This window comes from Pipistrellus hanaki, assembly GCF_964339955.1.
Source record: "Pipistrellus hanaki genome assembly, chromosome: X".
NCBI lineage: Eukaryota > Metazoa > Chordata > Mammalia > Chiroptera > Vespertilionidae > Pipistrellus > Pipistrellus hanaki.
Window position 1 is genome coordinate 1,677,554 of NC_140524.1, and position 13,089 is coordinate 1,690,642.

At 43.1% G+C, this 13,089-nt stretch overlaps 1 protein-coding gene across 2 annotated transcripts in view; it reads right to left on the bottom strand.

Annotated features, from left to right (window-relative positions):
• Positions 1–1,024: 1,024 nt before the first annotated feature.
• The window catches only part of MED14 (mediator complex subunit 14), a 60,262-nt gene continuing 48,197 nt past the window's right edge, over positions 1,025–13,089 (bottom strand). For both annotated transcript variants that reach the window (XM_084870106.1, XM_084870105.1), the window contains 7 exons: positions 12,430–12,612; positions 11,273–11,508; positions 8,781–8,964; positions 8,585–8,688; positions 7,148–7,273; positions 6,385–6,577; positions 1,025–3,761 (listed from right to left, as the gene is read on the bottom strand). In XM_084870106.1, the coding sequence (XP_084726232.1) occupies positions 3,688–3,761; positions 6,385–6,577; positions 7,148–7,273; positions 8,585–8,688; positions 8,781–8,964; positions 11,273–11,508; positions 12,430–12,612 (1,100 nt within the window). In that variant the 3' untranslated portion in view covers positions 1,025–3,687. The remainder of the gene's footprint in view (positions 3,762–6,384; positions 6,578–7,147; positions 7,274–8,584; positions 8,689–8,780; positions 8,965–11,272; positions 11,509–12,429; positions 12,613–13,089) is intronic.

Sequence of the window (13,089 nt, forward strand, 5' to 3'; positions counted from 1 at the left end):
GGGAGTCTAAGTTCCAGATAAGCGTGCCAGAGGGTTAGAAGGCAAATGAATTGTCAGCTCTGAATGACAAGAGGTGATCTTAGTTGTAGTTAGGTTTCGTGCACTTCTTGAGCTTGAGAAGCAAGTTAAAACTGTGTATCGCCAAAAGGCTCCGAGGGGAGAGTCTAAACATTGGAGCCTGTCCTTGACTCCCTATTTCAGAGAAATAGATCTGGACTCAAATTGCCTCCACTTAGCTGTTTGATCTTAAGCAGTTGTAAATTTGATCTCATCAGTTACATTTCTCTAGACCTCAGTTTATTCATCTGTAAAAGGAAGATATTAACGCCTACCCCATTTGTATTGTTGTGAGGGTTAAATACACACTGACATACTTAGAATGGTGTCTGGCAATAGTAAGCTCTCAGTAAATATTAGCTATTGTTTTATATTAACCCAAATGTGCCCTTTCATCAATCAATCATATCCCTGGGCAAGGTATTAACAAATCGCAGCCACTTGGAAGCGGAGGCCATTTACAGAAAACTGTCAGATCATGGCTTCCTGGAGTTGTGTAGCACAATGCTGGTTGGCCTCTGCTCATTTTTTATTGACCTCAAAGCTATCCAAGTAAATTTCAAATCATTCCCCTAAGACACACTGTCCATTCCCATCAAACCAAATGAAAAAGAAAATTCCCCAAGAAACAATGAAATACACATTATTTTCTCTTTTTGTCCCTGTAAGTTTTCTTAAGATTTTGGTACAGTGATTTTGTACTGTGATAACACTTGGGCAGCCCAGCTGGTGCGGCTCCGTGGCTGAGCGTGGTCATGCACTGAGGTCACCAGTCCCATTCCTGGACAGGACGCCAGACCAGGCTTGGGGCTCAGTCTCCAACCCCGGACAAGCAGGAGATAGCCAATTGATGTTTCCCTCTCATTAATATTTCTATCTCTTTCTCTTTTCCCCTCCTCTCTCTCTCAAAAAACAACCAACCCCTCCCCCCCCCAAAAAAAAACACAACAACAAACACACACTTAGGTAATAATATTAAAGCAAAATGTAATAGATATTTCTTTGGGGGGAAATCATTAAGGAAACAACTTTTTATGATGAAATTGGATCTGAATTTAGAGTAACAAAATTATGCTTCTTGAAGTTATAAAATTAATCACAGTCCAAAGAATGACTAACAAACTATTAGTATCCTGTGGACAGGTTACAGTGTGAACTGCAACAAAGTAAAGTTATTAGTGGTATTCAAATTCACAATCATATATATTTTAGTTTACACCTATACAAAACTCACTCAGAAAGTTAATTTCAGCCCATTAACTTGATATGTTCTGTTGAAGTTTTCACTTTTTTCCTAATTCTGAAAGTACTTCTATACATTCTGAAATGGCATTTCAGTAGATACAAAAAAGGTGGCAAATCAGAGCCAATTTCTTCTTGCAAGGTTAAACTAACACTAAATCTCCATGAAAATTAACTACTGAGAGTTGGTAGTTCTCTGAAACTTGTGTAAATTTTATTTATTACTAAACCCACATTGAAAATGTCTTAAAGTTAAGACCCAAACCCTCTAGTAGAAAAAATCTCTATGGACATCCAATCCCTTTGGTGGAAACTAGGTAACAAAAGAGGCAAAAGACATGGTTTGTGATGAAGCCTAAAATTCAAATACTAGTGTTTCCAAGCTTTAATAAAGTATATTCCAATTCCAAGTATCAAGTATGATATGAAAATTCAAATTCACCAATGTACTCTTAAATAAGCATCAAAATACAAGTTTTGTTCACTGAGTCCTATTTTCCTTTTCATTTGCACAATGCATTCAGAGAGGAGTCATAATTAGGAAAGAAGTGTCCACTGAATGCATCATGTTTAAAATGCAATTAACAGTTCAAAACCAATCATACTTCAGAGGGCACACACCTAGAAAGTCAACTTGGTTCATAGAATTATTTGAGGCAGTATTATCCTGTAGATAAAAATACATTTGTTGTATATACATGTAGGCTTCTACATGAAAGAAAGGATTCCGCTCCAAACAGAAAAGGACTGGCCCTTGATAAAGATACGTTAGACTGACAGACAGATGTGATTACCACCGCGAGGAGAACTGGAAATGGAAGGACAAAGGTAAGTTAAAGGAAGGGTAGAAGTTTAGTCACCTGCTCCTGAGTAGTGGCAGAGTTGGGCAGGAGGCAGGGGATGAAGGCAGAAGACAGAAGAAAGGCAAAGAAGGCCTCAGCGCTGACCAGAAAGAAAGACAGAACCAAGCAAAGTTGAGAACAGACAGGCTACAGCTGCGGTGAGATGCTTGAAATTAGAGTTTGGTAGTAGACAGTTACAGAAGCACAATTAAATAATCTAAAAGGGAATTAGACAAAGCATCTGCAATTTCATGGAGAACCAACATTACAGTGACAAGATTACTTGGCATGAAGTCATTCATAAAACTTCCCCAAATAGCATCAAGTCACCAGAAGACCTTTGCTTCCGACGGCCTTCTTTCAAGCTTATCAAAGTCCCTGACTGATTGGCAGACACAGCGCAGTGCCCCCAAAGGAAACGCTGCTGAGAAGTGACCTTAGGTTCTTCAAAGGGAGGGGACTGGACCAGGTTTCTTCCAAGCAAATCATTTTACCGTTTTGTAGGCAATGAATCAAACAGGGATTGTTTGAATAACCCCAACTTTGGTGGGGAGCTTAAGCAAGATAAGGATCCCCCGCAGAAATTTCATGCAAAGGCAGAGCATTCAACTTCTGTTTCCTACTGAATGCTGTGCGCAGAGGCTCCTGGAAACTAAATTTGCCTAACGGGAAAGTTCCCGCATCCTCAACAGACCGGAACACTGCAGCATTCGAGAGCCTTGGTTAACGTGAAGTGCTCACTGTCTCTTCTCAAAGACCGGGATCTTGCTTTTGCCAAAATCCTACACTGAAAGACAACCAAGGGGCTAAGTGTTGGCCACGGTCAATGTAGGAATGCTTGAAGAAAATAAACTTGAAACAAAGAAGTCGATGTTTTTGGTCACATTTTCATCACGTATTATTAGAGATTAGTTACTGGCCACCAGGCTGAAGATGAAGGAGGCCTGAGAGGTCTTTAGGACTGATATATACACACAAGTGAGTGTCACTGTTTTTTGTTTTTTTTTAAACCTCTAGTTTTATTAAATATTGCTTCTTTGGGATGTTTTTTTTTTTTTTTTAATAACAGCTCCCAGAACATATTCATGTAAGGATTCAAAGTGGTCATATTAAAATACAGCTTCATATAAAGTTTATCACAGTTTTACAGTATTCAAAACGACAGACCTGCCTTAAAAAAACAAAACAAAAACCAAAAAAGGACTATTACACCCAAAACATAGGAAAACAATTAAATAAACAAGTTTGGCATTTCCGTAACTTTATAGTATAAAACAGAATATTAAATCTAAGATTGGCAAGCGAGACACTGATGTATTTACCTAGTTTGAAACGTGTCCCATTTAAACACACTTTACAAGTTCACTATACAAAAGATTGATGGTTTGATGAAGTGCACCCTGAAAATTTTTGCAAGTTTAGAATATTTAGCTCAAAGTAAAAAAAAAAAAGTCCTTTTCCTTTTTTAAACTGAAGGCTGAATTCAGACTTTTTTTGTGTTGTTTTGTCTCATTTGTCAGCCTTCCTGGTTTAAAAACAATAGTGTCTATGGACGCCCACCAGGGGGCAGTGTAAGATTAGCCATTAAATCACGAACAGCTGCAAATATTGTGCATTCACCTGCAACAGAGAAAAATGGTCATTAGCTATTCGCAATACAGGAAAGATGATGTCAACACACCGGTGGGGTAGGGGCAGTTAAATCTAAAATTAGCAAGAACTTTAAGGATCAAAATAAAAGAATAAATTTTAACTGCACAGGTTACAGGGGATTAAACTGTGGTGTTGAGTATCAGATAGTGATTTCATTTGGATTTTGTTTTTTCTTATGAGGAAATTTTGGGCAAGCCAAACTCAAAATTTAGGTTTGAGTTTAAGAAGATGCCTAGAGTTTACAGGAACACCGGAGAAGGAGCACTGGCTAAACCTCTGAAGTTGGGCTTCAAGGCTGCTGACAACTGGCTTGTGCATTCTGAATGTAATGAAAAGATCTACACCCCGGCCTGAATGGCTCAGGGGTTGAGCATTCACCTATGAACCAGGAGGTCACGGTTCAATTCATGGTCAGGGCATATGCCCAGGTTGTGGGCTTGATCCCCAGTGAAGGGCGTGCAGGAGACAGCTGAGCCATGATTTCCTCTCATCACTGATGTTTCTCTCTCTCTCTCTCCCTGTTCCTTCCTCTCTCAAATCAATAAAAATGTATTTTTATAAAAAGGTCAGGTAAAATATCTGTGACAGCACCGTCCAATAGAACTTTCTGTGAAGATGGACATATTCTATCCGTGCACTGTGGCTACCAAGCAGCACCTGTAATGTAGTTAGGGTGACTGAGGGACGGAATTTTAAATTAAATTTAAATTGAATTAAAATTAAATAGCCACATGCAGCAGTGACAGTTAAATTGGACAGTACAGTTCTATGACATCTTTTAGAGTTTTCTCTCAAATTTGAAGGAAATGATCAACTTCTTGAGTTCAGCATTAAAATCAATTAAGACAAAAATAAAGTGGTTTTTCTTAAAAGCACTTCTGCCACCACGGGGAGGAAGTGATGGCTTGGCAGGCGGGAGGAAGGCTGGCTGTGGCCCAGCAGCATCCCAAAGCAAGACACGTGCGGGGGGGCTGACGATTCATCCTCTCACTGTCCCCTTTGCTCGAAGAAACCAAACACCCTGCCTCTTCCTTCTTGTAAATATTACAAATATGTCAATATAATAACCCAAGGCCAGCCGTTAATATTGTAAACTAGCACAGCCTAACGCTACAGTGGCTGAATTGAGAACTGAAGACCTCAACTGAGTAATGGCCTTCCAGCAGAGGGCAGAGCGCAGCGACCCTGTGCAAGTCACCGCACCCTCTCACCTACCGCCGGCAAATGCAGGTACAGAAAGAAAATGAACTGCAAAGGTATAAGCTGTCTAAGGTAGACATGAAAGAAAAACAATTTCAAAATAGCCCAACCATTTATTAATTCAAAGAGGTTACATCTTTCTTTTTCTAAAAACACATTTTCATTAATGACAGGCAGAAAAACTTGCTTGATGGCAATAGGATCAAAACATTCTCTCCTTTCAACTTTAAATTCCACAAGACATAATGATAGCCCTCTGCTTATGAGAGAAAGGTGTTTATTATCAGAGTTCTCCTGGACTACTACTTGGAAAATTGGTAGCTGTAAGCTTTGATTCTTAAGGACCTACTCTTTAGCTGAAAGAAGAAAGAAGTCAAAGGACGAAAGCAGAAAATTATAAGAAGTGGAAGAAGTTTGACAACAAAAGAAGCATACCCTCTCTACTGCCCAGTGCATTTCTCAGCAGCTGTACTTGAGTGAGAACTTGGCCTTGTACACAATATGGGGAAACAAACAGCTGAAAATCAATCATTTCTCCCAGGATTCCTGTTACTAGTAAAATGTTCACACTGCGGTACATAAAAATGTTTCAGAGAACAACTTTCCCTCATTTAAAAGCCTAATTCCTTTGTCATACTATTCTCAGCAGAAAGATGGCGGACTCCCTTCACGTTAGAAATAAGCGAAAGGGAAGAAAGGTCTGAGCTTGGCTTTGTCACCCAGGCTTTCGCACTGCCAGGAGTCGTGTGTTAGCATAGGCTGCAACGGTACTGACCAGACCTTGTTTATCTTGCCAGAACATTCTGGTTTCCTTGACAGTGCTCACCTTGAGAGCTTCATTGTGCATTTGGTGAAAAGGTGCACTTACACCCGCCTGAACTTACATAAGGAGCCCAAAAAGCAGCGATGCCATTTGTATCAGCCTTTATTCTTCACAAAACATTGAGAAGATACAGAGCTTTGAATGATAGTATTCTCTTCATGACTGAACCATTAAATATGAGAAAGCAACATGCATTTCAACTCGGTGATGTACAGAGTGGCGGGTATCGATGGCAGGGCAGGGATTCACATCCATGGAAAGTTCTAGCAGCCTAACCTGGGGCACTGTGGCACTGTGCGCCATAAATACAAGCTTCTGGCATTAGCAACTGGGTCGGTCCCAACAGTAAATCACTAGCGGAAATGAAGTCCAGGCAGCAGAGACATGGACGACAACAAAGAACCAGTGAGAACAGAGGAAAGCGACAGCAGACACCGAGAGGCCACAGCACCGGAGCTCTAGGACTAGGGCTGGCGGAGGCGGGGGAGGGGGAAGCAGCGGGAGAAGGGGGTCTCTGGAAAGAACTCTTACGACACATAGGCAACAAAAGAGCTACGGGTCATGTACCTTGTCGCGGTGGGTTCATCTCTGCAAACCTCTTCAGAATGTTGCTGACCATCATGGGCGCAGCAACAGAAGAGTTCTGCTGCCTGGGAATGTCTGCCTGCTGGGTGGTACCTGAAGCCATGTCATAAATGATGGGAACTATTATACTAACAGGTTCTTGGGGAGGGACCGACGTCTTCTGGGTTAGTTGAAGCTGCGGACACAAAACACACGCAGAGAAGGAAAACACAGTAAGTAAGGAAAACGTCTGACTAAGATTTATCAAAGGTACTATCATTTACTGTCAGATTAAGATACGTGAAGCAAAGAAAATTAAATATGACAAGGACAAACAGGTATGATTAACATGCAACTGTCCCACAACGATCGAGTTCAATAACCTTGTTATCACTAAAGCAGTGGTCGGCAAACTCCTTAGTCCACAGAGCCAAGTATCAATAGTACGACGATTGACATTTCTTTTGAGAGCCAAATATTTTACACTTAAACTTCTCCTTACGCCACTTCTTCAACATGGACTCGCCCAGGCCGTGGTATTTTGTGAAAGAGCCACACTCAAGGGGCCAAAGAGCCGCATGTGGCTCGCGAGCCACGGTTTGCCGACCATGGCACTAAAGGAACCAGGGCCACACGAGTCTAAGCTGACGAGGAATCTGGACCTATATTTGGCAGCGACGGATCATGTGTGCACTTAGCCACAAGCTGCGGCCCCATCCCACACGGCTTCCTCCAGAGGCTGCGCACACACCCGGCGGGTACTCACAAAAAAGAGCATTTTGGATTTCAGCACCACAGCAGGCGTCCCAGGAGGTGCGATGGGAGGGGCGCTGGGAGGGATCGTCAGGCAAAACTGAACGTTCCACTTTAGCTGCGTTGCCTGGTCAGGAAACTGTTCGGGGAAAAATCAAAAATCAAGACAAAGTCCTATGAACATTAGGAGTCTAGAAAGCTAAGGCAGAAGGTTGTTTTATACTCAACAAAACCAAGCTGATAACCTGCATGTTTAAAAAAAAGATAGATATACGGCAAGTTACTAATGGAAAAGGCCACAAAGGATCCAGTGGTATGTTCCTCTCCTCCCCAGTCGCTACATCAATTCCCACGGGTCCTGCTTCCTCGGGGTCTCTGGCACTGCCCCCTTCTCTGTTCTCACTGATGCCAGCCCAGGGCTTTGGCACTTCCCTGTGGTCCCCTAATGGTCCCATCCGGGGGCCGCCCCTCCCCGTCCACCTGTGCTGCACTGCCAAGTGTTCTGGAGGGTGGTTCTATTCTAGCTCACAATGCTCAGTGACAGGCAGTGACACATGCTGTCTCCTACCCCCTCCAAGGATCAGCAGCTGGCATCCAAGGCCCTTCTTAACTGGTGCCAACCCAGACTTAAACTAGACACACTGTGTTAATAACTTTCAATTATATCCACAGATGCTTTTGTAGCCACAGAAAGATTTACTCCTTTAAAAACTCAGATGGATATCTTGTTGGCATAAATAATGTCAACTACAGCCCATCAGAGCAGAAGCCATGCTGTCCCAATATTAAAATATCAAAGGAAAAAAGTGAGGTGTTTGGAATCACCCAAAGCAATTCTAGAAACGTTAAAATGAAAGGACTACTGTAAGGTTGGAAAAATGTCATCGGCTGCCACCTGGATGCCACTGATGTTTCATAGAAAGGAAGAGGAATTAAAAAATCTCCCAGGGAAGACAGACTTTTTGATAAATGGTATTAGGGCAATTAGGGGCATCTGAAGAACAGAGATCCATACCTCACACCTGACACAAAGACATATTTAAAATGGACCCAAAATTTAAATGAGTAATTTAAAAAACTGGTCCAAACAGTATGAGAAGAAACCATGGGAGGGTTATTTCATTATCCAGGAGTAGGAACAGGTATTAAATATATTTGCTTTTATAAGAGAGAAGCCACCGGTAACTTGGGTTGCCTGAGGGAAGGAGGTCTAGACGGCTGGACAGGGATGGATGGGAAATGGTCCCTGAATCGCCTTGTTCTAAATTCAAAAGATGCAAGAGGAGGACTGTGTTGCCTATTCAAAACATAAAATGTAAGTGAGAAATGAAGAAGAATATAAGGAAAATAAAAGTGCCTGCCTAAACCGGTAAAAACCAATAACCCTGCTCCCACCAAATGCAACCGCGCCAAACAGCCGGCTGAGAAAGGTGGTGTTTCTGTGACTTACCAGCTCCAGTTTCATGATATGCACACAGTCTCTGAGGATGTGCGTAGGAGCGCCTAACAGCTTGGTGAAGGCTATTAATGTATTGGCTTTGAACGGCGGCCCGGCTACCTGCAGGGATAGATACAGCAGGTCACTCTTCATTTCACCCTGACTCTTCTGTTCACTGATTACACTAAAACAATGCATTCATAAACACCTACTCTTGTTTCAAAGAATTTCTCTAAAACTTGAAGTTCGTCCGGCTTCCACTGTCCTGCGTTCTCGGGGGTCACTTTCAGCTGAAGCGTTTGGTTGGTTTGGGGACTAAGGGCTACTCTGCATTTCAGCGCGTCCGTCTTAAACATGATCACCCCAGGTTCGTTGGAATTTATCAGCTGTAGCTGCAAAACAAGGGTGCGTCAAATTAGCATGCAAGACAATATGTAAAGGGAAAAAAAGACAGCATGTAAGACAAAGAGAAAATGAAATGCTGCCCAGGGAACTGTTTCCTGTTTCAAAAGGAAAACAACTCAGTTGACACCTATTCCAAAACAGACGATCTCCACCCCAGAGAGGCAGTCAAACATCATGTGTCTCAATGGAAGAGCGTAATACCACCTATGAAATATTCTTGCAAAACAAGAACCAACTTGAGGCTGAATTCAGCAGTTAGATCTACAGGGTTGATACATATCATAGATCTATAGGGGTCAAAAGAACATGTTAAATGATTCTAAAATGATGCAATCAGCAAAATCCAGACTGAGAAACTCTATAGGACAATGATATGGTTTCTTCAACAAATAAGTTATGTAAGGAGAAATGGAAGGGGAACCTATAGTTTGAAAGGGACTGAAAAAGTAGTTTGGGCCGAGACAGGTTTGGCTCAATGGATAGAGCATTGGCTTGGGAACTGAAGGGTCCCGGGTTCGATTCCGGTCAAGGGCATGTACCTTGGTTGCGGGCATATCCCCAGTAGGGGGTGTGCAAGAGGCAGCTGATCGATGACTCTCTCTCATCGATGTTTCTAACTCTCTCTCTCCCTTCCTCTCTGTACAAAATCAATAAAAATATATTTAAAAAAAAAAAAAAAGGAGTTTGGGACCCAGCCGGTGTGGCTCAGTTGGTTGAGCATTATCCCATGCACCAAGAAGTTGCCGGTTTGATTCCCAGTCAGGGCACATGCTCACGTTGTGGGCTCAACCCCCAGTAGGGGGTGTGCTGGAGGCAGCTGATCGATGTTTTTCTCTCTCTCATTAATGTTTCTATCTCGCCCTTTCCCTGCCTCTCTCTCTGAAAAAAAATAAACAACATATTAAAACCATCAAAACTAGTTTGGGTTCAGATTCAAACTGCAAAAGGAGTGATAACTTGGGAAATAAATCTGGACACCAACCATATTTGATAATAAAAAAACTGTTTGGATGAAATGATGTCTGCAGTTTGCTATCATACAATCTGGGGTATCAGTAAGTGAAACAATATTGCTATGAGTTCACTGTTGAAGGCGGGTGATGAGAAAAGACAGGTTCATTATCCAACTCTCTCTACTTTTTTGGTGTGTGTGTGGGGGGGATAGATTCAGATTGGGGCCTCTGACAGCCCAGGGGTGAGTAAATATTTTAGGGTATATGGTCTGTTACCACCACTCAATGACGCCACTGCAGCTGAAAGCAGACGTAGATGGTATATATTGAGTGGGCGTGGCTGTGTTCCCACAAACTTTTATTTGCAAAAAAAAGGTGGTGGGCAGGACTTGCCTGCAGGCCCATAGCTGACTGACCTCTGCTCTAGACTAATATGTTGATTTCACAAACGAGCACGAGTTTTAAAGAGCTGAACACTTACATGGCTTTTAAGTGGCAGAGGTGAGCCTCGATCACAGGTCTGATGATTACCATTTTAAATGCTAATTTATTCAGCTTATGTTAAGACCTTTATCTTTTTCAAATCTGAATATAAAGGCTGCAAAATAGCGTGGTATCACCCCTTGAGCGGATATTTTCAACATTCACCATTCTGACGACCACCTCATTAACAATAATTACAAGTAACTAATGTGTACTGAATACCAAGACATTATGCTATGAGCTTTTTATGAAATATCTCCGATTCCCACACTGTTCTGCGTTAGGCAGATACCATTACCTACTATCACCAGAAAGGTGAGGAACTAGCCACGCTCCTGCCAGCAGGTGGCTTGGCCTGGCCACAAACCCAGGCAGCTGGACTGCAAACGGGTGCTCTCAGCTCTGCGCCGTCTCCTGAGGGCATGGCCACAGGACAGGTCAGGCGGTCTTTTGGGTCAGGGCTTTACATCCATTCAATGGCTCGTGTATTTGAAAAATAGCTTTCGTCCCTGTCATCTTAAGTCAGTTTTTTCAATGGACTCCGGTTCAAAGGAGCCTGCCCGCAAAGCATTCGAGGACAAGAGCCACTCTTAGGCTGCTCTCTGCAAAGCCAGATCCGAGCACACGTGTCCTACGGCACTGAGCAGACCTGCCTCCAGGTCCATGGGAGCCACAGCAGGGCAAGTTGTAAAAGGAAGGAGTGTGTTAGAAGGGAAAAGGAAACAGTGCAAAGCGGAACTCTAACCAGCCGGTTAAAGGAGGGAGGGGATGTCACTTTAGTTCCGATCCTATTCTGAGGGGAACGGGCACCTGCCTTGGACAATCCCCACTTAGGAGTTAGTCCTCTAGGTGGCCATACCGTTTCCTGCTGGATGATTCTTTGAAGGTGCCTTCTCATGATGACCGATCCCAGGAATCTTTCAAGCGGAGAACACAGGTAACTACCAGCCAGGCCAGGCACGAGGCCTGGTGTCGGGGAGGGCAGCAGTAAAATGTTCAAGGCACTGTGAGTGAGGATGGTGGGTATGGAGGCTGCCCAGGAGCGCTGAGGTAGTTTGCGAGGTGGGGGCATGTTGGTTGGCATCGTTTGGGAACCTTTTGGAAGGAAAAAGGATTTCACTTATAAAGGCACATTATCTCATTGCTCCCTGCTTTGTTCTTGGTAGGGGTCTTTGCTATTCTATAGCAATCGGAACTGGTGAATCACTCCTTGTAGTGTAGCAATCATATACGAGCTTCCTGTTAGCAAAAATGGCCACAGTTCTTCCTGTGGCCAGGTAGTCCCTGCCATGAGACTTTGCAGCAACCGCATCAAGAAGTGGAGTGCGTGGCTCCACCTGGATTCTGGGTTGGCTCTGTGACGTGCTGTGGCCAGTGAGGCAGTGCTGCTTGCAAGCCTAGGCTTTCATTCACTCTTGGAGCACCCTGTCCAGCCACCAGGTCAAGTATGGTCAAGTATGAGACCATCTGGAGCAGAGAGAAGCCGTGTCGCTGGGGTCACCTTAAATCAGCTAAGCCCAGCCGACCCAGGAGCTGACTACAGAGGCAGGAGTGAGCCCAGCAGAGCCTGGGAGAACTACCCAGCTGGCCTCAGCCGGACTGCCACACTGCAGAACGGGGAGCAAAGAGGACTGCTGTTTTCAGTCATTCAAAGTCAAGTAGCAAAAGCTAGCTAGCATTTTGCACAATTCTTCTCTTCTGTGTTAAACTGCATAATCTTGTCAGATGCCTTTAGGATCTTTTTAAGGTCTAGTATTGTAGCTAGCGTAGCAGTCATAACAGAGGCACTGGGGTCTCAATTCAAAAAACTTCTGAAGAGACAGTTCCCTTTCTTGCATTATGTCTGACTTGGGCAATGAACTAGTATTGCCACCGGTTTACTAAATGGACAAAGGCTGAAGCTATTAAGTAACCCCTTCAACAAGCAGGTCATGATCTTCAAATGTGAGGGTGGAATAAAACAGGCCACTGGTTGGTTACACTGAAAGCAGACGTAACCGTGTTGATTGCACTCACTTGTCCCAGCTCGAGGGGAATGAGAAGCGTCTGGAACTGGAGAGTGTAGTGATGGGTTGGCTGGTGATATCCCAGGTAACCGTGTTGCTGGTGAGGGGCCAGACACTTGAGGAGAGCCTGGCCAGTTCCCTGCTCGCCCACTTGGTGACACCATAGTGTACGGAGAACTGGGGTCCAGGGCTCCTGGAGACAAGTAAATAAATGGTTTGCAAAGTCTGCATTTTAACATCCGAAAAGCACTGGACAGCATTTAGGTGCTTGCGCTTTACATGGTGATCATTTTATTTTCTCTTTCAGGGTAGTGTTTCACTGAAGCATGATGCTTCTTAACACGGCACATCTGAATATTTTGTGTGGTTCATGTACTTTTTAATGATACAAAAATTAGATAAAAAGACGGAGCAAGAATAAAATTTACCTTCATGTGAACTTCAAGATGTAGAATATATAACAATTTATAGCACAGAACAATCTTCGATAGGTTTGAAAATATTAAGCAAAAAAATCTCAAAGCTCCCTTAAGGAAAGAAATTTTACATTTTCAAACTAACCCTGACAGATTATGTTTTCATTCTACTCAGAGGAGGCTGAGGAGAGGGAAATTTTCCATTTTCTTTATTTAGTAAAGGTGACGTGGACTAAGAAATGAACCAAAGAATG